Raw genomic sequence first — 25,215 nt, forward strand, 5'->3', positions numbered from 1 at the left:
TCAAAAATACCAGTTGTCTTCTGAGAGGACAATCAAAACCATCTTTCTTTGTTTCTCAGGTGTCAAAAGCTTCGTATGTCCAGTATATCTTTTTCTCCCTCAAGCCCATACGGAGCGTAATAGCCAGTTCAGCCGATAGACACCTGTATTGTGGAGCCAAAAGGTCTCAGCCCTGTGTATGGATCGTGTGGTGGTTAGAGCTTGATTGCGGTCCGGATGGGGGTGGAGCTTTCATCTTTAAAACCCGAAGTTTCCATCTAAACATTTTTATTGCAAAGCCAAGAATTTAAAAGGAATTGTCAGACTAGTTAAATTTTAACCTTTACTTGGCAGCAGTGGGTAGGGCAGTGCAGTTATTGGGTAACGGTACATACATGGCCGTATGCTGTTCCTTCCACGGGAACTTTGCTTTATTCAGCATACAATATGAACAGTGCCCTCCAAAAGAGCATATAGTCAACATTTTGTTCTATTTTTGCTGCTGAGTGTGTAGCTGTGGGCCTTGTTGACTGTATGTAGTAATGTATTTCACTCGGCCAGTCTTTTCCAAACGGTCTTTTCTGTGGTAGTCATCACTGGAGCAGGCATATACTTTGGATTAGTTAATTTTCACAGTGCCTCTCTGAGATAAAGATGTGTTGCTCCAGTTTTAAACGTGAGGCTGAGAGGCACAAAGAGAGTTAAGACTGGAAGAATCTGCTGACTCTGAACTTGAGGTTTGTAGGCTCTGGCTTGCTAAAGCCTTCCTCATTTCATATGTTGGGACATTATCTAAGGGTAAAATAACATTCATGTCAGCTAGATGTGTGCTCCCGTAACTCATGGATGTTTGTGCCTCACATTGGGCAACTAAAATATGACCCAAATGGCACTTGTGAAAAGTTGCTTGTGACAGAGGCAGCTCCCCAGAGCAGAGTTGCAGTGTTTGAGCTATTACGCCATGCTTTCTTGCTGCAATCCCTTCACCATTTGCTATGTCCCGTGATGCTTTAGGACCCTAGAGGTGGCAGTTTGATTTCATGTATCTGGCCTTGCGCGAGGTCTGCTGGAGGCATGGTCTGTCCTCGTTCCTGAAGGAGGCAGGAGTGAAGTGGGAAAGGGTATAGCGTTACGTTACCGTCTATCAAAAGCGAACCTGTGGAGGATCAGTTCAGACTCCACGTCTACTACAGCAAGCAAAAGACCAACTACGTCTTTTTAAAAAGACGTCCAGGTTTTTTTTGGGAGATGATTGGAACCAGGTAATCTTGCGAAACCAGCCCTCTATGCTATCCTTATCGTAAAGGGCCCCGAAAGTACTATTCCTTGTGAGAGACAAACCCATGTGAATGAAAGCATTGGTTATATGTGGCATGTCTGAGGCAGGAAACCAGGTTCCAGCATGACATTAAATGCCTTGGTTACCGCTAAGAATATCTAAATAAGAGAAGAGGAAATAGAAAGGTGCAGCCGTTGTCTTAAGACCCCTTGGTCCTGAAAAGCAAGACGTTTTTTAAATACTCCTTTCAGTCTTTTGCCTTTCTCTGTAACCTTATGTGTATGCTGCAAAAGTAAAGCAGAAGATGAGCGTGTTTCTTAATCCACGTTATTCTAAGCATCGTTATGTGTGGCACCCCTGTCCCAAACACTAACCAGGAGTTTTCACACCGCCAGGCATAAGCCTTGTGCTGGCAGCCGGGATAAACCTCTGCTGCAGCAGTGGATTTTTCTAATCCAAATTCAGGCTATCACTCTCTTTAGAACAACACACTCTTTCTCCCCCTGCCTCCCAAATTAAGTGGTTCTCAGAAGCGTTAGTTCATTGCATCTTCCAGCCCTTGCTCCAAGCATGAGCTTACACTAGACCCTGAGAAGCGCATTCGGTTTAATCTCTTTAATTAGGAAAGAAGTAACAAACCTTATGGTATTAAAATGATTAAAAGGTCAGCATTAAGGTATTAATTTTCAGCACCAGCCGGATGAATTGATTTTTTGTTTGTTTTGTTTTCCTAACTATGGATCCAAACACAATATTAGCTTTTGCTTTGTGTGGCTGTTAGAGAATACAATCAGTTTTCCTTACAGAATGGGCAGCTTGAAATCTTGACTGAACGACTTGTTTCCAAAAGAAGGATGTTGTTTCTGACGTTGTTCAAGTTTTGGTGACATGCTGTTGAGGTTCAGCGTCACTTAAATCGTTCGATGCAGGATTGGCAGTGCTCTGCCGCGGTGAGATCATGCAAGATCTCTGGACTGTGGAAGGGAGCCGTGCTCTGCACTTTGGCACCCAGCGCAGTGTCCAGCCTGTAGGGGAGCCAGGAGCCTCTTGTTTTCAGAGCATCCATACTCCGGGGTGTGCTCTCAGTGGGGGAACCCTGTTAGACTTTTCCATCAAACTTGCTGAAGCTTTGCGGTGTCTGCAGTGCTGCGTGTTCCAAGGGTGTTGATGGATGGTTCCTTTGTGGACATACCAGTAAATCTAGTATTTCTACATGGGTTAGGAGTACAACGTGTGACGTTTGGCTTCCAGACACCAGCCTGGTTTCACAGTTATCCTCATGACCAGCAGATGGAGTTGAGAGAATATTACTTTTTGGAAGCTAAGGAAATCGTTTCTCCTCGGTTCTTTTGACTTAGAATTGGAGTGGTACATCTTCTCTTGCCCCCTTTTTTTTTTTTTTTTTTTCCCCCTGATCTCTTATTAAACTACATCTCGAGTGTTCTGTTGTGTTCTTCCTTGCTTTTCTCTTTATGTCCTTTGTATTTCTTTGTTAACAGATTTTGGTCAGAAGAGAGGAAAACAATGATCTTTAAGACTGGGGGATAAGGATGTCTTAGGTGTGCCTTGCTGTGGGCCTCCTAGAGAGAGGAAGAAAGATTTTAAACTCAGAGGCCAAGTTTAATTAGAACAAGTAGAACTGTAGCTACTTCAAATAGACAACTCATATTTTATTCTAGAGACTAGAAATAAAAGGCTTTATGAAAAACCTCCATCTATTGTGTCCTTACAGTGAGGAAAGCTTGCTTTGTTATCCTTTCAGTGATTTTTCCTCTCTTGCAGCAAACTCAGTCTTCCCTTTCACTGCAGGAAAGGTGTGTGGCTGTCGCCCCAGAGGCATGCTGTGTGTCTGCTTGCTGCTCTCATCAGCAGTCTCCCAGTCTCCGGTGGGCTTGCTGTTTGCTGTGCTCGCCTTCCCTGTGCCTGCCTGGACCTGCACGCTGAAGGTTTCTCTTTCCCAGGCATGCTCACTCCTTTTCTTCCTCAAGGAAATCCCATCTGATTTGAAGCGGAGCAGCAGCCTAGCGAACAGCTGGGGAAAGCTCTTGTCCATATTGCTTAGCCATGGTCCTCTAATGGAAAAGATCTTAACCTGGAAACAAATCTGACAGTGTTCAGTGCCAGAGAAACTACGTTGTTGTGTTGGGAGCAGAGTAGACATCTCTGTTGTCTTGGTGCAGGACTTCATCCTGGGAACGTGTATTGCTTTGAGTGGTGGAACGTTTCAGTTTTTGCACCATCCATAAATAACGGTGCCAGGCTGGCAAAAGCGAGCTGAAAAGAGGATCTGCTCTTTCCCAGCACTTGGCCTCGTGTTCCACTCTTCCATCTCCTGAATACGAATATATGTGGTGGAGGTTATCCATTGCCATTTCTACTCTTTTCCAGCAGTTGGGGTGAAGTACCCCATAGCCAGCACTCTGACAGCATGGCTTTCCTTCACTTACAGACTTCTCATTTGTCACTTATCCACACATTTGCCATTTAGGGTTTTTAATGTTGATCATTCCTCAGTCTGTTTTATCACTCAGTAAATCCTATGTAAACCTCTCTTAAAATTTTGTTCAGGTAGTTTTCTGTATGTGAGAGCTGGACTCTGCCTGCAAAGTTTTGTCCCTTCTTGTTGCTTTGAAACACTTCTTGGTGTGTGTTTCTTGGCATTTGCTGGTCTTTCAAATCAGAAAGACAGGGAGATAAAACTCCAAAAGTGTATCCTTAAGAAAGACACTGATCCAGCCTCGATTCCCAGCCGAGTCAACTGAGGCATTTGCTGGTTTTAGAAGAAAACTCTTTTAGCGATTAAAAGCCAAGTGCACTGAGGGCAGTCTCTAGGACCAACTATTCAAGTTCCTTCTGTGGCATGACCATAGGAGCCTTCTCGCCTTTTGTGGTTGCCGTGGGCTTGCGAGGCTCACTCCCCAGTACCAGTGCAGAGGTGGAAGTTATCCTCCAGAGCGCTCAGTGAAAGTTGGAAGATGAAAATCTTCCTCTTCACTCTTGAAAACTCTGCCTGTAGCCATGTCAATGCCAAAGCTTTGAAATAAGTCTTGGGCTCTGAACATATTCTTCATGTTAAGACCGTGCATCATGTTGGCTTTGTGTGCAGGAGCTGAGTATCACCTTACCTCTCATTTGCTAGCTGCATTGCAAGCTCTCAGATTGGTGCTGCTAACAGGCTAACGTAATTTCTTGCCACCCGAGTCGATCTCCCTCCAGAGAGCATGACCAGTTTCTGTGGCCGTGTCCAGTTCAGGGAGCCATTTTTCCCCATCTCTGAAGTCTTCTGCCCACCATACAGACTCAGGTTCTGGTTCCTCCTGCTACTTGGAAGAGAAAATGCAGCACTGTAGGGTTACTGGGCACAAATGCAAGCGCTTGCGCTTGTAGGACTTCCACTCGTGTCAGCCTGTTGCGTGTGTGCACGGACCTCTGGAGCCAAAGCAGACCTTCAGATTCCTGGTGTGAGAAGGATTCTTCCCATGGGGATAGGACCGGGCTGTTCAGACTGTGCCTGTTCACAGTAACTGGTGGAACCAGAGAAACCACCGTCCACGTGGAGAATTATCGGCGTGAATGGCAAGAAGCGTAAACTGGTTCTGTGCTGCTTTCACAGTGAAGCTCTGGTAGTCAGTGGAGAAAGCCTGGGTTCATTAATGGCCACACAGAGAAATGCTGCCTTCCTTGATGCCAGCAGATAGCTGCTGCTTGGGCTCTCGTTGCAGCCTTGTGACAAAACAGTGCTCCCTGGGTTGTGCAGAGCTGGTTCACTGCTTATTAGAGCATTCCTGCAAGTCCTCCTTGCAGGAGGGACTTCTTTCAGTCTTAATGTAAATGTGCGGGGTGCATGATTGGAGTTGATCACACTCTGAATACTCAGTTCATATAGAAGTGTTGCTGATTAGAAGCATTCTTCAAGATTTGCAGTTCGTGTGTATATCCACCGTATGCCCGCTATCCCTTCTGTGAAAGGGACCCCCAGGATCACACTTTAAGCCTGTGGTTGAAAGGGAATGGAAGAGGTTTGGGGGTGTTTCACCTTATGCCCTCCTGCATGAGTGAAGGTGGGATGCAACCTTGCTCTCCGCAGATACTGCAAGAGTTGGTTTTTTTAAAGTCTTAATTGATAGACTGAATGTGCCCATAATGTAAATGCACACGTGGATGATACGTTAAAAATCTCTTGTCATTAGTAAATAACATCCCTTTTCTAGTCCAAGATGTCAACAGACTGAGAAACTCCAAGTATAAAGTGCTCCCTGCCTTCTGGTTAAGGTGAGGGAAGGTCTATAAAACAAACAACTGTACCAAAATAGTAATCCTTTGTGGCAGTGGATTCTTAATTATTTCACTAAGGCCCACTGTTGATTACAAACATGTCTTAAAGAACTAAAAGGCATTTTTTAAATGCAGGATTTGTCCTGATGCAGTGATTCCAGAAAGTGGCATTCTGTTATCAGGGAGAAGGAAAGAACGTGGAAATAAAAAGAAATTATGGAAGAGGAAATGTATTTTAGCAACATAATGCGATATGGAAGCTAGGCTGACACTCAAGTTCTGTCTCAGGTTGTTTACCTGTTGAAAGATCACCAGTGCTACTGAAATTGGTGCCTACCTTTATAAGAAAGGGTATGTAGTGTTTGATCTTTACAGGCCGTGTCGAGCGCCTTTGAATATAAACATGTCAAAACATAGAGGATTACTGGTCATCTGAGTCAAGTAAAACTGCCAGGGAACTTTGTGTCCATGCAAGTCCATGAAGATGAGATACTTGTGCATCTGTGCTGCCCAGAAGCTCGGGAAGTTTTTGCTCTTCAGAACAGGGACAGGGCAGAACTATCTTCCTGTATGAATATACAGTTTCCATAATTCTAAATGGTATTAATAGAAGTGTTGTATTACTCTGTTTCTAGGAAACTGGTTAATGAAGCTACCGTCTCCGTTGGAGGTTGTAACAGACTTTCAACCCCTGATCTGTTTGTTCTGTTTATGGTGGAGCTCAGCAAGGGAGCGAGAGAAGCAAAACTAAAAAAAAACCTCTTCTTTCCCTCCTGTATCTGACCATTGAAACATTTATTTTAATTTTGGGAGCAGAAGTGTCTGAATTTCCTGCTTCATCAAGAAAATCGTTAGTCATTCAGGTGAAACAACGTGAAGCCTCCCGCTTGTTCTGGAGCGGAAGGATTTCTGTGGTTGATGAAGGATTTACAGACCTTTGGTGTGACTGCAGTGCACTAGCGTATCTCCGGGTTTGACCTGGTCCTGCAGACCACTGTTCTTAAAAGACAAACTAACAGGGAAGAGATCCTCAGGCAGTTAACAGTCTTGAAAGTGAGATGGTGGAGAGATCATTCATTGTATTTGCAGGTTTAAGATTTTACAAGGTTGAAATAGTGACCACATAACTGTATATAGAGCTCAGGCGATGGTCTGAGTTCTTTTTTTGTGCCTAGCCGCTGACACTCACAGAGACCGAGACTGCTTGTTCTTCTAATGACTGATACTCCACAATTCTGCTTTTTTTGTTACTCAATCTTCAAAAGTCCCTTTGGGTCAGGGCATTATATCTGTGCTGATACAGCTGTAGTCATGTCTGTTAACTGGTAGGGTAGTAACAAAAGGAGAACTTTGGCTTGGGAAACAATTCTTTGACGGGGATGAAAACCTTGCTTCCAACAAGGTTTTCTTTGGCATGGTCTCTGTATTTTTCTGCAGATTGGCTGAACTAATTGTTTCCTATTTGTGACCCAAAAATTGTTTCAGCAAAACCTGTCTGCTCTTGTGGATTTGTTCACAGAAGTGGAAGACTTTAATTTCAGCTGCATGCACTGGGAGCATAAATGGATGAGTTTCCCTCACCCTCTTTTCTTTTATTGCTCCTTTTCTTGCAAGCTCAAGAGAAACAGATGCAGCAACTCCTCTTTGTTTAAGATTTGCTATCTAATTATTATCAGTGGCAGAGTCCCCACCTCCTCCATCAAATACCAGACATCGTGTTTTCTACTTGATCTTGTGTGCGTCGTTCTCCAGAAGAAAAGCTAGCTCTTTAAAACCTGATGTGCGGGTGGCAAAGCTGAGGACAAAGCTTGCTGATGGAGTAGTGAGAACTTGTGCCAGGGAACCTTTCGTTAACCTAAGAAAATGAGTTTTGTTGCTGTTATGTGCTGTGTTTTGTAGGCGGTAGAATTTTCTGGAGAGTCCTTCTCCAAGGTCAAAAGTAGAGTGGGCTACAAATGGTGTATTCTGTCACCTAAGGGTGATTTTCCTTCAATGCAGTAAGCGGGCTTTGGTCTGTAGTTCTGTAGACAGCACTGAACTGTTTCCTCTGTTACCTCCCCCGTATAATCCCGTTCCTCCTATATTCTATTTATAAGTGTTTTTAATGGCTGGTTTTCCTTAGGTAGCTTGGAAGTTGGTGAGCTTTTCTGTGGTAACCTATATTTACAGTGCATAATCAAAGTGATTCTTGGGACAGTTTCATATTTGTCCCTGAGATTAATTCAGGCTGCGATTCACAGGGACTTAAGCACTTGTGCAGTCCCGTATCTGCTCCTGCTAGTGGAGTCATTGCAGGCTGTGGATGTGTTTAATTTTGAAAATCAGGTTTCTACATTTGTTGTCCTTCAAAGGTCCAAGAAGGTAGTTGAAAAGCTTCTAAATCTGTGCTGAAGAAATGACATGTTGAAGCTATTCATCTCTTCCGCACTGTTATGGGCCATGTCTTAGACTGAAGATCTCTATGGGTATGCAAGCTCTGCCAGGCCTGGCTCGGGCATTGGTACAGAAGTATGTCCGTAAAGAATGGATGCTGGAAATAAAACAAAATAACAGGTTTTTACAAGCTGATACGACTTAGCGTCACCCTGTAGTTAACTCTAGTTCACTTCAGTAGACAAAATGCAATCCAGATTTAGGTGGCCCTTTCTGGAAGAAAACTGTATACATCTTACCTTGGAAATTTTCTCTATGAAAGGACTATCAGCCCTCACTTGTGAGAAGAAAGGCTTGGAAAATCCGTTCTACTTTTTATTGTAATAGGGGCGGTCATAATTTTGACTGTCTTCTCTTTCTGCTGGGGACGAGAAACTAGGATTGAAGTGTATAAAACCTACAATATGAAAATATAATACTAAAAAGTCTTGAATTCCACCTCCAAGTGTGGTAAGAGCACTTTCCTGTTGGAATTGTGGTCTGTCTAATAAACAGAAGATTTTGGATGGCTGGTTACTTAAACTATTGTTTGTAAATATCTTGAGAGGAACCTCTCAATACATTTTTGCTTTTCCAAAATGAGAATAGGAATGTTTGAGAATGCTACAGAGACTGGCATAATAATCCTTGTAGCCGGTCGTAGCAGAATGCTTGGCGAATAGTCTTGTGATACTCAAATTATTATACAAGATTAAGATCAGAATTGAGGCTTGCAAACGCAATGCTAAACTATCTCTTCTCTTAGTCCCAGATGCAAACCCAGGTACAGCAAGTGGGGATCGTACCGACGCAGACAATGGCAACTGGACCAACCGCAGATCCAGAGAAGCGCAAACTGATCCAGCAGCAGTTGGTTTTGCTGCTTCACGCTCACAAATGTCAGAGGCGTGAGCAAGCAAACGGAGAGGTGCGGGCCTGCTCTCTCCCGCACTGCCGAACCATGAAAAACGTCCTCAACCACATGACACACTGTCAAGCCGGGAAGGCCTGTCAAGGTGAGAGCATGTTGCTGAAGCTACTCCTGCAAATGAGCTGTGTAAGGTTTCTTGCGTATTTGTCAGCAGTGTTTCTCTTCTTGTCAAGAAGAACCCTATACCTGGCACAAATGAGTGCCAGAACTGGTTCTTTAATTAAACAGCTGCTCCCTTTTTCATTACCTTTGCTTGGTTTCCACTTGTGATCTCTTCATAGTTGTCAGTTTAGAGAACAGAAGGCAATATTTGCCTTTTAGAAGCAGGATAGTACCAACGGTAGCCTTGAAAGCCTTTTTTTCATCTCCTCCGTTCTATAAAGAGGGTGTATTACCCACCGTACGTTCGCCTGCAGCTCAGCCATGTAGAGTTTCTTAGATTTTAGTACTAGTTTCCTTCATTTGTTATGGCATTATTGGTGGGACCCAAAAAATTTTAGTTGCATTTAGCTGTGTTTAATTACATATACAGTATTGCTTGTAAAGGAGAAAGAATAGAGTTGCTCTAAAAAATGAGATGAGTTAGTTCAAAACCAGTTAACCAAGAAGTGACCTTAATTCTATTGCTTTTCCTTGTTACAGTTGCTCATTGTGCATCTTCGAGACAAATCATCTCCCACTGGAAGAATTGTACTCGGCACGACTGTCCTGTGTGCCTTCCTTTGAAAAACGCCAGTGACAAAAGAAATCAACAACGTAAGTAGTTTTACTGCTGTCACAATGGAATGATACTGTTAAAATAAAGTTGGTCAAATGTGCACTGTAGGAATAAATTTTGACAGTGCCCCAACAAACTGAATGGCCGTATAATAATCTTGTATAAGGATGAATATACTAATGGATTCTCCTTTTTGATCATTGAATGCAATTTATTACTTAAATACACAGTAATTGAAAAGGGAAAATCTCAGATCAAGCGCAGATCTGTTTTTAAAGGGAGTGGCAACTTCTAGCTGGTATTTTATTGTGAGGCAGGTCGATGGATTCCAGTTATAATACGGTTTTGGATGTAGGTAGGATTTTGGGGAAGATATAAGCTATTTCATTATTTGTCTTGCTGCTAGAAACAACTTAATCAACGTGCTAGTGATTAAGAATATTCAGAAACGTTTGTTTAAAAAAAATATTCTTGTGCACAAAAAGATCTCGTCTGGGTGTCTTAATCACTAAGTGTATTTAATGCTTACGTAGACTAGCTGAAGTTCTGCAAATGATAGTGGTTTTGCCCATGCCTGTTTTTTATAATAGCTTAGCTGTTACTGATGCTTGGGGGCACCCAGTTTCTAGTGCATTTCTTCCCTCTTGCTCTGAAACAGAAAATACTGAACTTATGTTGGTAGGTTTGCTTCTCATCAAATCCTTTGAAAAGATGCCAAGGTAGAACGTTGTACAGCATAGATGCAGCAGTCTAAATAACGTTATGCCTAAGTATATTTAAATAAGGGTTAAGAATTGGAAAATAGCTGGAGGACTTGCGAAGCTTGTACGTTTGAATTGTGTTGGAAGCGTTCTGCTAATTTCCATTTAGGCTGAGACTGCAGTGAGGAACACTAATAAACCTTGGAGGATAGAGAAGAGCTCCTCGGTTAGGTGAGATTAAGGCAGAGGGGGAGCAGGTGGTAAGACTGTCCAAATTATCCATTGAGCATGTCTCATTACAGTTTCAGGAGGGTGTTTTTTCCCTCCAAAACTGAAAAAATTATAAATATAGAGCTGCTCGGAGGTAAGGATTTTGGTTTTGTTTTACCAAACTTCTCCTTGGTAAACAAGATGTGTCTTGGGTGTTCAAAGTAGTGATTTGTTGCAAGTGATTAGTTATGTTTGGCCTGCAAAAAAAAAATGTGTTGAAAGCTTTGCTTTTTAATATGACATGGTCCATTTGTGCATAACATCCTTATTACACAGTTGTTATCAAAGTGCTAACAACATCTAGCACAACAGAATTGTTTTTTTTCAATACAAGCTGCTGTAGAAAAGTACTTTGTGCAGTATTTGTTTTTACGTCATTCATACAACTTCTCAAAAGAGAAGGCACTTGAACAAAAACAGTCCTTAAAAATAATTTTGTTATGGGATCAAACAGGATGTTGTTTGAATGCAACAGAATTAGAATTAATAAGTGTAGAGTTTGGCTGTCTTGTTGTATGGGGGGGGGGGAAATAAATATGAAATCTCCGTCTTCTGTTCAATTAATCAATAATCCAGTGGTAGTAACTGAAAATCTGCAGCTTAGTGTGATGAGGTGCAAGGTTCTTTGTTCTGAATTATATCTCTGAGTCATACATGTGACACCTCGTGGTTTGTTTGAAGGTAAAAGGTGAACACCACAAATACTTGTTTAGGTATATTATAAAGGATACCCCTTCGTAGGCATTCAAAAATGTTTGTGAAATGATTTACGTGGATATGTGCATTTGAAAACACTGTGTTTGATCAGGTGAAAACTAACCTAAGCTAGGTTAGTTTAAGACTTGAAGAAAACGTAGGCTCTCTTAGGAATAAATAATTATAGCATCTACTAAATTGGGAGGAGGAGGGGATCTGCGTATGGCAGAATATGATGAGAACATTCAGAAAGGGAAAAAGAAGTGGGAAGTGTAGTGACCCTCGTTGCTTTTGTCAGGCTGTCGTCCTTACAGAACGAATGACCACACGATGGTCACTTGAAAGACTTTGAATCCTGGAATCTTCCTTTCTGTCCTCATGCCTGTTTTACCATTGTTATTTCGAGTCCTGTTGTATCTGTGCTGGGCTTTCAAGTGGCTCCTTCAAAGCCTGCCGATCTTTTAGAAAGTTCTGCAGTTCAGCACTGCTGAAACATTGCAATATGGTGGCTTGCTTCCCATGTGCAATGGTTCCTGTGCTCTTTGAGCTATCTATTCCTACTCCTTGGGGGATTCCCTCTGCATCCTGCAAAAAGCCCTGGGTTTTAGGTTATCACCATGGAGCTGTTTCTTTACCGGTGTCTTACTCCATGTTTTAGTGTTTAGATTCTATGCAAGGAACATCTATCTGTGCCAGGTTTCATTTGTATAGCTGCCTTTTTTTTTTTTAAAGTATCTTGAACTGTCTTCTATTGTAATTGTTGATAATAATATGACTTGTTAATAGGACGTGTTGGGACAAATTTGAAAATCTTTCTGTTCCACATGGCTCTTATTGTGTATACCATGTATACCGCTGGGAGGGTAGAGGAAAACTGGGGGAGGGGGGGAGTTGTTTTGCATATGCTAAAATATTAAGCTTTTCTTTTGAATAGGCCAGTGACTCCTGTGTTTTGAAGTAATGACTTGAAATTTGGTAGAAATGTTTCGGGGTTGGAGGGTTGTCTTTGTTAGGAAGTACTTCTTGCTCCCTGCTGAGCCCACCACAATTTGAGTTATAAACTCTTGCAAACAGCCGTTGATATATTTCCTAGCTTTATAGCTCTATTGTAACAATTATTTTTTTCTGAAGATTCATCTCGTCGTGCTCGTGCTTGAGCTTCTTAATTCTTCTGTTCCTGACCTGTATTGTGCCACCAAACAGCTACTGGGTAGGCTTCCCCTTGCGGCCCTACAGGTGGTGATAAGCGTGCCGTGCTCGCCATTTATTATGACCTGGGCCATCCTCATGCAATGCTTGATGTGCTTCATTTCAGGATCAGGGGTCACTTAGAAGCTCTTTGGGATCCCTGTTCAGTTGAGTGAGACTGGAAGGTGGACTTGTGGACATGGAGGTAGTCTCCCCTGTGTTTTTCCTTGTAGGAAAATTTTAAATAAAATACAGTGAAGAAAAATCTGGATTGAGACAGAGTAAACTTGAGACAACTAATCTTTATTTAAAAATGTGATTTTAAAGAAGACTGGCCCAGAAATTCTGGGCTATGTGGACTTGGGGATGAAGGGTGGGAATCTCCTGAGGGAAATGGAAACAGGGACTAGGAGCAAGCTGGCCGAGGGAGTACGTTGTTGAGCATGGGCAGAAAATGAAAGAAGACCTGGATGTAGAACATTTGGGAACCAGCCCTTTGTAGAGAAGGCAGGCGTGCATTGGTACCCAGGGAAATGTGTCCAGAAAGAGCAGGCAGCAACTAGAGGCCGTTTCCTGTGAAAACGGGAAATGAAATCCAGTTTGCTCAAGTCTTACTGCCAGTAAGTGTCGGTAAAATCTACAAACAAAACGTGTCTCTTGTTTTCTCCAGTGCTGGAAATCATGCATGATGGTGACCTACCAGCTATCAGTTACTCCGCTGAGCCACATGATAGATGGTTAGCCCACAGATTAACAGGTTCCATTCACTGCCTAATGTGATGCTATACTGTGAAGGCTTTTAGTTTAATGCTTAACTTAAATAGAAATTAAAATGGCGTTGGTGGCGAAGTTTAATACTGACACTCCCTACCTTGAAGTTGATCATAAAATCTTTACTTACCCCACGATTTGATTCATGATACAGCCTTCAATTAAATGGTGATGTACACTTACCTTTCGTATACCTGCCTAATTCTGGGTGCAGCACCTCTTGTGCTGAGGTGAGCCAAGGTTACCAGCAGAATTTTTGCTCCAGTCACTTTGAGCTAGAATGGATGTAACGAGCAGAGCGAGGAGCTGCAGGACGGAGCATTTGAACACCCCTGAACGAGTCTCAGTTCCAGAATTTGGAAGCCAAATGAAAAATTTAAATCAGATTTCTCAAAAAATAGATTAACATGTTGCTTTCACTGGCGTGGTCAGGTTAGAGAAGTGCTGGGCATTCATACTTAAAAGAGCATTAGGACGCTGTGCTTAAAATAAATTCTTATCGACTGGACGGGCGGAGGGGTTCCCCTCTGGAAGATGTGAATGCACTTTCGTTAAGGCAGCATTATCTACTTTGCACACTGAAACAGGCATCCTGCAGACGAGGTAGCGTTTGGTCGTTCAGATGACATCCTAATGGCCTGATCAGGACGGTTCGGGAAGTTCTGGGGCTGCTTAACTTCTGCTTGGTTGAACTTTCACTCTTAAGATCTGTACCCACATGGGACTTTGTAACGTGGGACATAGGGAGCACAATTGTCTTTAAAGCGTTTAGAATGCGAACAGTCGTGTACAGAGTTGTCTTTACGCTTGTAGCTTCTGTCATGAGCTCATCAATATCTAAAGCATCAGTTAATAAAAAGAAAAATCACAGTAGGCATTGCTTCGTGTAGCAGTGGCCCAATGTGGTAACTCCTGTTTGTTTCAGTGCTGTATTTATTTAAATTGACTTGATTTCCTATGGTATCTGCCACAGAGAGAACTGCATTTGCACTTGATCTGTCCAGCATGGAAATTTAATACTCTCTTCCTCCATCATCTTCTTCGACAGACTGAGATAATGTCATGTATTCGTACAAAACCAATGAACAAACAGACCAAAAAAAAAACCCCAAACCCTTCAAAATCATATTCCTGATGTTGTGAAAATACTCAATATAGTATGCTGTTACTTGAGTGATAAAATATAGAAAAGCTGAGACCAAATAGCCAGAGCCCCTCATTTCCACGTTGTAAGTGTGCGGCTGGCTGTAAGAACGTAGTCTGCCCCTAATAATACTACTTCGGTTTGGAGTGTTGAAGCGACGTTTGGCTGTTCACCAGCCGCAGTGAGTTTTGCCTCCTTGAATAGGTACGTGCGCCCATGTGGAACTTCTCGGAGGTCATTAGTCTTTTCAAACTGCAAGTCAAAATAGTGGCCTTCAGATATTCTCTCCTTACGATAATATTAGTAGTTTTATGAAGAAACAGTGGGGTTTTTTTTCTGTTTAGAATAGACTTAACTCTCCATGTTATCACTTTTAACGTGACATTAAGACTGTCAACTCTGACAAATACCCAAACTGAGGTTTTTATGGTCTAGGGCAGAAATAGAGATCTGGAAATCTGATCTTGCTTAAGTAGACTTCTTTAGAATTGGCTGGATCGTGGTTCCTAAAGCTGCTCTAACACAAGGGCTGAACTTGTGCTTCATAGTAACCGATACCACTGCTGAAGCTCAGCCCAGAACCATGGGCAGGGGGTGATTAACTTCTCCAAGCTCTGCCTTAGCTTCAGCGTGAGCTTCAAGCCAAGCTTGCAGTCCTCAGAAGATCAGTGCCAGCTTTTTTCCCCAGAAGAGCACGTGGAATGGTGAAACACTTGGCTGTCCTCAGTGGGATGGCTGGGAGCCTTTTTCCTGCTCCCAGCCTTCAGCATTCCCTGCGGTCATCCTACCATCTCAGGAGATGTGCCTCTGATTTACAGCCAACGCTGCAAGTGCATGGGGGTTTTTTGTTGTAACGTTTCCGGAGGTATATCATCCTCTTTTTCTAACAAGCTCGAATTATTATTAGCTCCTGAATCGATCCTTTGCTGTCACAAGAGCCTCTGAAGCCTTTTGAATTCCAGAGTGCCACAAATTTTGTGCTATTTAACCTTTCTAGAGGCTTCCTATTTCTTGCCTTGCGCTAGTGTAGAGGCATCTTTCTCTTAGATTGTGTGATTCCGGAGTGCTATGTGCAACTCCAACAAGAAATTCATAGAGTTGCTCTTTAGTATGGGCTTTTTTTTTTTTTTTTTTTTTTTTTTTTTAATGAAACTGATAGGATCTCAATCAGCTTCTGTCTTTGTTTTTAAACTTGCTTGGAAATGCTCAGTGAGTTCAAAAGTTATTACGAATGTGTCCACAGAGTCTAAGCATCTGTAAGCCTAATTTCCGTGGTAAACCCAGTGTTGAAAATACTGTGGAGTGTCCTTGGGGGGAAAAAAGGCTATATTTCTGTGGGGCTGCTTATTCTGGAGAGGGGGATCTCTGTCTATATTTATTTGTAGTTCTTTGGCAAATGAGATCAGATTGAATTTTCATCTGGAGAGGGAAAAGTCTGGACTCTGTCATGTGTGTGTTTTCTCTTGGATGGAAGCTGAAAGTGTGTGTGTCTTTTTCAGTGATTCTCTCAGTTTCCATAGTGGGTAAGGATTTAAGAAAGCCTAGATAATGCTGTTAATGTCTCAGAAGGCTTGTTTCCCTGATTTTATTTTTTTTTCTAACCACGTGCCTCTCCTAATATTTCAATAAAACAGCTATTGTTGCCTATTAAAAGCTATTATTGCTGCTGTGTTTAGCTCACAAATTTGTAATGCACATTACATATTTAATTACTTGAGGGGGAAAATGTGAAGTCTGTATTACTTCTACCAGAGTCTCGGTTATCAAAATGCAGTGTCTCTGTAGTGAAGGATATGCTCCATGTGTCATTCACAGTGGAACATGTTATTACTTAGAATGGCAGTTAAAATGAGGACTGGAAAGCAGATTTTTATTCACTTCTGGGTTTAGTAAAAACTGCTTGTCCTGTTGTTTCCATTTCCTTTCTGCAATGGAAATGACTCTTCCATACGTCTGCGGTGAGAGAGGTCGGTTGGTTGTGGTGGTCATACAGGTTAATGAATACCTAAATATTATCTAAATCATTTACCAAAACCTGTGGCAGGCTCATCCCCTTTCTGACACTTCAAATTATTTTAGATTTTGTCAGTACAATCTGAAACCCATCAGGGCTTTTCTTATCTCTGAATAACTTGGGTTTTAGGGTAATTTGGCCTTCAGAGGATTCATCTAGTGACTGCTCGGAATGAAAATTTCTACCAACAGATCTTCAGTATTACCTTTGTGTCCAAGGACACAGTATTTCTGCTGAACTCAGGATCTCTGTTCTGGAGCCAAATATTTTGACCTAAAATGGTATTGATGGGAAAGAGGGAAGTAGAGGAATTAATTATTTTTTCCCCCCGCTTAGTCTACTGTCCCAAGCATGAAAATCCTGTTTAGCCTTATATTGGAGACTATACTTTGTGTGTTACAGTAATTATGGGCTTATCTGCCTGAAATTTACAGCACTTCTCTTTAGACTGCATGTATTAATTGCTAGGGTGGTTTCTGTCCTGTAGAATCAAAGGCTGAGTTTCCCTCCTTGACATCTCGGGTGTCGTTCTGTCCTTTGGCAGAAAAAATATGTACCGTATAACTATATGCATGTTCTGTTGATTCTTGGCATGATTTGTTTTATTGTTTGTCCTCATTGATTTTCAATTTTCTCTTATCCTTTCTTTTTTTTTTATAGCCCTTCTAGGGTCTCCAGCTGGTGGAATCCAAAATTCCATTGGTTCTGTTGGCACAGGCCAGCAGAATACTCCATCGCTAAGTAATCCTAATCCGATTGACCCCAGCTCCATGCAACGAGCCTACGCTGCTCTTGGACTGCCATATGGCAACCAGCCTCAAACACAGTTGCAGCCCCAGGTACAAGGCCAACAGCCGGCACAGCCTCAGGCTCACCAGCAAATGAGGACCATTAATGCACTGGGTAGGTGGAAAAAATACCAAGAAACTCAGGTGTTAAAAAAACCGAACTGTTGAATTTTTAGGATAGTCTAGTATTTCACTTGATCGGAGTAGTGACTTTCTCTTCATGTTGATTAATAACCTACAATTATACTATTTATAAACACTACCATTCATTTCCATTTGAATATTAGAGAGCTTTGAGTATATTGCTTCTGCCAAATAGCAGTAGTTTTAGTTTCTTTTAAAATACAGTCCATAGCTTATTGTTGTCTAAGGTGATTAGACAGAATTGCTGAAGGATTTTGGTTTGTTTAACAAGTGTTTCACCTGTTCTAGCAGACAATTCTGTCTCAAATGCTAATTTCTTTCTGGAACTTAATTGTAGTATTATCTTCTTTTTAGCTTATTGAACTATTCTTACGAATTTTAAATTTTAATAGACGAGTTTTTGTAGGAAAAAAATCTTCAGACTGAAAAGTAATTTTTGGTTCCATAAGTAGCTACATATATGCACCACAGCAGATGTTATCGTAAAAGTACTTCTCTGATACACTGTTTCTTTCGTTAACCAGTTAGTCAGTAAAGTGTAGTTTTGCCATGTTATTGTCAAACTTGTGAACTGGATGCCAATGATGTTTAATTTTGTCCCAAAGGAGCCAACCAGATGAACCTTCCCGCAGGAGGAATAACAACAGACCAGCAAGCTAGCCTAATTTCTGAAACAGCTCTTCCAACATCCCTTGGGACAAATAAGTAATGCATGCATTTTCCTTCTTGCTCAATTAAACATTTATTTACATGCTTATGAATGTAAATAAAGAGTATGCTTTAAAAACTAATTGTATTGGCATGGCAATGATCAGTCACATCTATAGCTACGCTCTTCTTTCCTATTTCAGTTCTCTATCTACCACTTTGTCCCCCCAGGGAGCCCCAGAATATTTAGTAGTTTTAAATGAATTCCCAAAGGAAGACTATTTTGTATTTTTGAGTTGTGATTCTTTATCGTTCATACCGTGTCTTGCAAACTCCTGAGCTTTGCTGCTGTAGGTGTTGCGGTTTGCTGATATCAGAATTTCACTTAGAGAATGTTTGATGCAGTAGCTAGAAGTGATGAAACGAATTACTTAAAAATAACTTCAGGCATCAAACGTACAACAAAACTCTGCATGCTGTACTGTAACAGTCCCTTTTCTTTTTATTTTAGCCCACTAATGAATGATGGCACAAATTCTGGCAATGTTGGAAACCTCAGCTCAATGCCAACGGCTGCACCTCCTTCTAGTACCGGGGTAAGGAAAGCATGGCATGAACATGTCACTCAGGACCTGCGCAATCATTTAGTGCATAAACTGTAAGTATTCACCAAGACCGCGTATTTTCCCTGAATGTTTTTAAAGAATTTCAATACTGTAGTTCTACTGTTAAGCTGAAAAGTTGTTGAGGAAGTTACCAGTAGTGGTTCTCTGACACTGGGCCGCTGAGGATGAGCTGTTACCTCTAACCCTCCTCTTTGGTTCATTCTTTGTGCTCATTAAGGAATGGGCATGAAGTTAGTTTATACTGCTAGTAAGTTCACTCTGCTGTAATAAACAAGTATTTAGGCTCTAGACTGTCAAACCTCACATTTTTTTCATCATTGAATTTGCTTTAATCTTGTAGGGAGTAGTGCAATATAGATTTTTTTTTTTTTAAAACAATTTTGATATGCTTTTACATCTCTGATGTATGAAGGAATGTCCAGGTTGAATATTGTAAAGCTGTATTGAATTTTTTTTTTCTTTGAAGAATTTTTCTTTTATTCATTCTCCTTTCTTGTAGTGTCCAAGCCATCTTCCCCACTCCTGATCCGGCAGCACTGAAGGATCGCCGCATGGAGAACTTGGTGGCTTATGCCAGGAAAGTGGAAGGAGATATGTATGAATCTGCTAACAGTAGGGTATGTTGCTTCAGTCCAAGTATTCAGTTCAAGAACAGTACTATCGCAAATGTTACAAGCATAATGAAAACCACTGAGAATCATTTCTCTGTTCTCTGGATGAGGAAAGTCGTACTTTCTGTCTGTGACAGTGTTTGTATAGTCCGAAGCCATCTGTTTAATGCCACTCCAAGCTAATTCACCTCCCTCAGCTCCATGAAAACTAGATACCGTCCCAGCCCTGTTTGCGTTCCTCCTGAAAGCGTGGTTGACATGCAGGAAGGCTGGAGCACAGCTTGCAGTTCTTGATGTTTCCCTTGCTGACTTTCTCCTTTCTGGAAGTCTGTGTAAACAGTAGTTTTAAAACTTTCTTAATGCCTCTTTGCCATTGGAGGTTTTCTCTAGGACTCAGTCCTGTTATACTTCTTACCCGCACTCTTGGAATTATTTCTCCTCTGCTCAGCAGCACCGAGAGCGATTAGGCTAAGACACATAGCTGTTTCACATCTCAAGATAATAAGAAGTCAGTTTGCCTGCGTTTGTCCTTGTGCATGGGAAACAAGACAGAATTCCTGTTCTCGTTCATGACTTTTGCTCTGTCTGCAAAGGGGTGTCAGTTCAAATCTCCATCGCTCAGAGGGAGCAAACCCCTGTTGGTTGACATGCTGAGAATACTATTTTGTTATGACCCTGTGGTAATTCTACCCTAGAGGAACCGCTCCCTGAAAGTTTTCATCAGGTAAAGACAACGTTAGCAGCGCCAGTAATAATAGCTAGTGAGATCTTACCTGATCAGAATCTCGAGGTCCTTCCTTAAATAAGAATATCTAAAGAGAGCAGTTAGTGGCTTTTCAGGTGGTAATCATCCAGTAAGACAGTAACACTTAGTCTGCCCCTTTCAGACCACCTCCCAGAGAAGCTGAAGGTGGAACGCAAGTTTTATTTCCTAGAGGTAGACAGGCGGTGGCCATACTTGTAATGCTGCTGCTGCAACAGCGCTGGTCAGTGACAATATCATAGTCTCCTTGTAGCTACCAAGAGCTTGTTTAGCAAGGAAGACTCGTGTGTGATCACCCTGGCAGCTTTAGAGAACAACTTCAGAGAGAACGAGGATTTCATAGACATACACAGGCATCTAAATACCTTCTTAGTAAGGATGAGCGTAGTAGACTTCTGGTTATAAAATTAAATGTCTTCTGACCTCTGTGCCAGACAAATACCCAGAAGTGTCTTCTCTTCATCCCTTAAAACAGCTGTCAGAGCCTCATTGCCCGAAGTCTCTTTTATGGGAATTCATCTAACGTATTTGGCTCCAAGCAGCAAACTTGGAAGAAGGGAGTAGTTTAGAATATATTAACAATGCCGTGTGGAATTGCATCCTCCTTTTTAAGGAGCATCCGTTCTGCTTTGGCATTGAAAAGTGGATTAGTATGAGGCATCATTGTAAGCAGTTTGACATTGTTTTAGTAGTATGTGCTCCTTGTGAACATGTCTTTTTTCAGGAATCTTTGCAGTAGGAAAGTAGCACAATATTAAATTTACAGGTAGGAAGTTACAGGTGAAGTGTCTTGAGCAGGAGGAGGGAGGGGGCTGGCGTGCTTTTAAATTGGACAGCAAAAAGTGTCTGCACTGATGGATTTTTGAGACATTTGGAGAAGTGACCTAAAAACAAAGCTTTATATTGCAGCCCTGGCCTTTCTTAACGAGGCTGGGGAGGAATATCTCTCGTATTAGTTTTCTGAAATGAACTCAATCCTACTGTAGTAACAGATTCTAGTTTTGATGAAAACTGGATGAAGACAAAATGATTGTGGGACAAGCATCACTCAACCTTTGCTCCATGTAACACTGGGTTTTGAGAACAGAGGTGACCCCGCAAAAGAAATGTAGTCTTGAGGGTTTGTGGGTTTTTTCGCCTTTAACAGGTGCATAATCTCATGCACTTGGTAGATGGGTGTCCAGCAATTGCTGACAAACAAAATTGTCTACCTTGCTGCGCACGGTGCACTCTTACTTGATCTGTTGCGCATGTAGATTGAGTAAAATGGATTTTTCATCTTGTACAGAGGTAGTGTTTAGTTGTCTGTGCCTGTGGACTATTTTTCACTGATTTCCTCCATTCCTTGGGGGTTTTGTCTGTTTTTGTTTATTCCTGGCAATGACTGTCGGTAGTCAGACTCCTTAGGAAAAGAGTGGTTCCTTTCTTTATGTAAAAATTGATCTGTCCTTAACATCTGTCTCCTGAAGTTTATTCGGTGTAACTGTGTTGCTGGGAACATTTTTTTCTTTTGTCTGCGGATTAGTGGAAATGTTTATTATGAAAATAACATTTAAAAATCATTAACACTTAGAAACTAAATCACAGCTTCCTGTTCTTTGTCGAAGCAGCAGGGAACCTACAGTCTTCTCCTTTGTCTGCTAATCTACTCAGAGTACATGTGAAGGATAGCCACGAAGCCAAGCCTCGCGTGTGTTTTCTGGAAACTTTGTTTTTCCTTTTCTGCATTAAAGCAGTGATGAGACTTTCTCAATTTAACAGAATTCTGGAAAGAAATACTACTTTTTCAAATAGGCAGGTGTTAGACATAAAAACTAACCCTAAACCAGGTGACAATATTCTGGTAGACTACGTGAGTTCTGCTGCTGCTCTCTTATACTTGATGCTGAGTACTATCTTTTTTTCTCTTTTAGGATGAATATTATCATTTATTAGCAGAGAAAATCTATAAGATACAGAAGGAGCTAGAAGAGAAACGGAGGTCTCGTCTACATAAACAAGGGATGTTGGGGAATCAGCCAGCCTTACAGACCCCAGGACCTCAGCCCCCTGGTATCCCGCAGGTGGCTGCTGCCATGGGCCAGGCACAGCCCGTGAGGCCGCCCAGTAAGTACTTCTGTAGGAGGGACTTCTGCGTTTCAGGTGTAGCTCTGCACGCTTCGTGTCCTCACGCTAATCTCGAGTTCGTATTTTAAATTGTTTTTTGCTGACCGTTCTTCTGTTGTGTTGCAGATGGGCCTATGTCCATGCCAACCGTGCCTATAAGTCGTATGCAGGTTTCTCAAGGTATCTATGTTTTCCTCTCGAATTGCAGTTTGTGGGTTCAAAATAATTGTTAGTGGGAAAAGCTGCTCTGCTTTTCTGTTTTTCTTTTGGAGTTGGAGTGGGGGGAACCACTGGGTCTCCCTTTTTTCGGCATCATTCTTTGTTGTTGCTCTGTGGCAGGGACTGTCTAAGTGCAGTCTTGTCTTAAGAACTGGCAACGTGTACCCAGTACTTGGGTACTGGGAAGTCATTCAGTCCTTTCAAAAAGAGGAGAGCGCAAGCAAGAATACTGTGGATAATCTCATTTAAAACACTGTAATGGGGGGGGGGGGGCAAGGGCAGGAGGATGTAGGCATGGTTTCATCAGTTATTTAGCCAAAAATACACCAGTAGCTGGAAACTTAGCAGATCAATCCTAGAATCTGTATAACTAATGATATCCTTTCGTGGTTTCTGATGCAAAGTCCATCTAAAAAAGCCTTGTAGCTTTTTCGTAGCACTGATGGCTTGCCATCACTGGCTTAGGCTGCTGTGGGCTCATGGGTGGTTTTTTTCTGAAAAATAAAAACCCATGACTTAGGTGCTTTGGCTTCCTCCAAAAAAGTGGCCTCAATTATTTTATTTCTTGGTTCAGAGTTAATAGTAAGTTGAAACTTGTGTTGAAATGTCCTTGAGAAGTTACATCCTTTTAAAATTCATTTCAATAGGAGAAAAAGTTGATAGCAAGTATAGGTTCATAATTATTTATTTACACCTTTATTCCTGTGAGACAAGTTTGGGTTTTTTGAAGGGGTTAAATGTTTTGTATAAAAAGCACAACACCTGTTTAAGCATATTGCTAGCTTTTGTCCTGATTTGAGGCTAGGAGCTGCCTTCATATATACAACATGTATTTTTATCATATTTACTTCAACCGGGTCAGTGAGGCCTGAATAAGACATTGCTGTTTCAAAGCAAATGCTTGATTTTAAGAAACCATCCCAAGGTATTATTTAGAGATAGCATTTTAGACAGCAAGTTATGTTTCACCCTAACTGGTATTCTTCTAAATACTTCTTGCATCCTGATTTGTCTCTTAAGCCAAGTAATTTGAACAAAGTTAAGAAAAAGTTAAAAGTGTAGGGCAGTCAAACTTTAGTCCTAATAAATGTTATAGTAGAGTATACATAGATAAATTCTGATGACTTGTTCCTAATGAGTTGTTTTGGGGGTGCATTTGCAGGAATGAATCAGTTTAACCCCATGTCCATAGGGAATGTACAGATGCCACAAGCACCCATGGGACCCCGTGCAGCTTCTCCAATGAACCACCCTGTACAAATGAACAACATGGGCGCTGTTCCTGCGGTTCGTACTTCTTGTTACCAAGTTCTTCTCAGAATGGGTTGATTACATTTAGCAGTGTTAACGCTGTTCTGAAAAGGCCATGTCATAGAGTAGTACTGTAAATTGTGGGATAATTTCATGGAAACATACTGAGTCTGTCAGGCATTTATTGAGGCGCTTGTTTTCAATATTTAGGGAAAAAAAAAACTTTAGAGAGGTAGATGCCAGAGATGCAATAATCTCCAACAGCCTGTGGAAGAGCATATTCTTCTGGAAACTGTGTCATTGCAGTATATATACCTTCTTTATTCCTGCATGAAAACATGTTTTTATTCTTTAGAAAAACAAAAATATTTTTAGTTTCACTGGATTATCTGTGTTAGCTCAGAGAAGAAAATGGAGTTTCAGCACTCTTAGTAGAGTTTTGAATATTACCCGTTTAAAAATAACTTCCTCACGAATACTGTGGAACAAATGCTGAAGTTATATGCATATGCCCACTTCCATTTGGTTTACTGAAGCCAGTTTTCCTTTTATTTTGTTGTCCTATCTTTTTTTGGTCGATTACATTGAGGGTATTTTCCTTTGTCTTGCTATGTAATACTAAATGGTAATATCTTTAATTTGGGTGTTAATTTTTAGATGGCAATGTCTCCTTCCCGAATGCCTCAGCCGCAGAACATGATGGGAGCTCATTCCAACAACATGATGGGTCAGGCTCCTACCCAGAACCAGTTCCTGCCCCAGAACCAGTTTCCAGCATCCAGTGGGGCCATGAATGTGAACAATGTGGGCATGGGTCAATCAACAGCCCAGGCCGGGGTGGCACAGGTAAGGTGGCTTTTCTAATACTTGAGTTATTTACTTTTAATTATTTTGTTTTAATTTCTTTCATTTATGTTTGTTTATTTATATTTATATATCCATTGTTTATTGTAGTCACCCCTGACTTTGGGGGATCCTGGGTTACCTCTGCCTTCTTCATAAGCTCTTAGATAGCCTATCTGCATATGCTAACTGGGGGGCAACGCCTGTAATTCCTGATTTGAATTCTAAAAAAATGCATGCTGATGAGATCTTCAGGGGGGGATATCAGAAGTTAGTTTATGGGACGTTTATGAGCATATGCTTTTGTCTTTGTGTGGACCTTAGTAGCTAACCTTAAATCAAGAATTAAAATGAAGTGGTCAGGGAAGATCATATGAAGTTTGTTTGAACCCCTTTACTTCTGAAGAGAAAATTGTTTTGTTTTTTTTTCTGTAACGTTTGTCTGTTACAGTAGTGGTCAGTGAAGTAGCAGCTGTGGTTACGATGCCAAAGTATATGTTTTTCCCCAGGGAGAGGCTTGGTTTTTAACTCAGAGTCTGGGTAATTTAGGTTAGTTGAGACCTCTGGAGTTCTCTAGTCCAGCCCCATCCTCAAATGAGAGATAACTTAGATCAGGTTATGAAGGGCTCTGTCAAGCCAACTTCGGAATATGTTCAGGACAGAGCATCTTCAATTTCTTGGGCCCTGGCTCAGTTGTTTGACCACCTTTGTGGTGAACATTTTTTTTTCCTGATGCACTTAGTTCAATAAAACTGACTGGTACAGGCAATATAGAAGCATGTTTTAAGTTTGAAACCTCATCTGCAGGAACCTATTAGTTGATTTAGATTTCCAAGAG

At 41.4% G+C, this 25,215-nt stretch overlaps 1 protein-coding gene across 7 annotated transcripts in view; it reads left to right on the top strand.

The window, feature by feature from the left end:
- Positions 1-25,215, top strand: part of CREBBP (CREB binding lysine acetyltransferase) — a 98,192-nt gene that overhangs the window by 39,068 nt on the left and 33,909 nt on the right. For 6 of the 7 annotated variants that reach the window (XM_087730472.1, XM_087730475.1, XM_087730478.1 and 3 more), the window contains 10 exons: positions 8,712-8,961; positions 9,519-9,632; positions 17,039-17,281; positions 17,916-18,015; positions 18,470-18,616; positions 19,084-19,201; positions 21,872-22,064; positions 22,191-22,244; positions 23,446-23,570; positions 24,192-24,380. In XM_087730472.1, the coding sequence (XP_087586598.1) occupies positions 8,712-8,961; positions 9,519-9,632; positions 17,039-17,281; positions 17,916-18,015; positions 18,470-18,616; positions 19,084-19,201; positions 21,872-22,064; positions 22,191-22,244; positions 23,446-23,570; positions 24,192-24,380 (1,533 nt within the window). The remainder of the gene's footprint in view (positions 1-8,711; positions 8,962-9,518; positions 9,633-17,038; positions 17,282-17,915; positions 18,016-18,469; positions 18,617-19,083; positions 19,202-21,871; positions 22,065-22,190; positions 22,245-23,445; positions 23,571-24,191; positions 24,381-25,215) is intronic. The other variant, XM_087730477.1, reaches the window with a different exon arrangement.

Source organism: Nipponia nippon, unplaced genomic scaffold (assembly GCF_047370975.1).
Source record: "Nipponia nippon isolate SJK-2023a ecotype South Korea unplaced genomic scaffold, ASM4737097v1 scaffold_5, whole genome shotgun sequence".
Taxonomy (NCBI): domain Eukaryota; kingdom Metazoa; phylum Chordata; class Aves; order Pelecaniformes; family Threskiornithidae; genus Nipponia; species Nipponia nippon.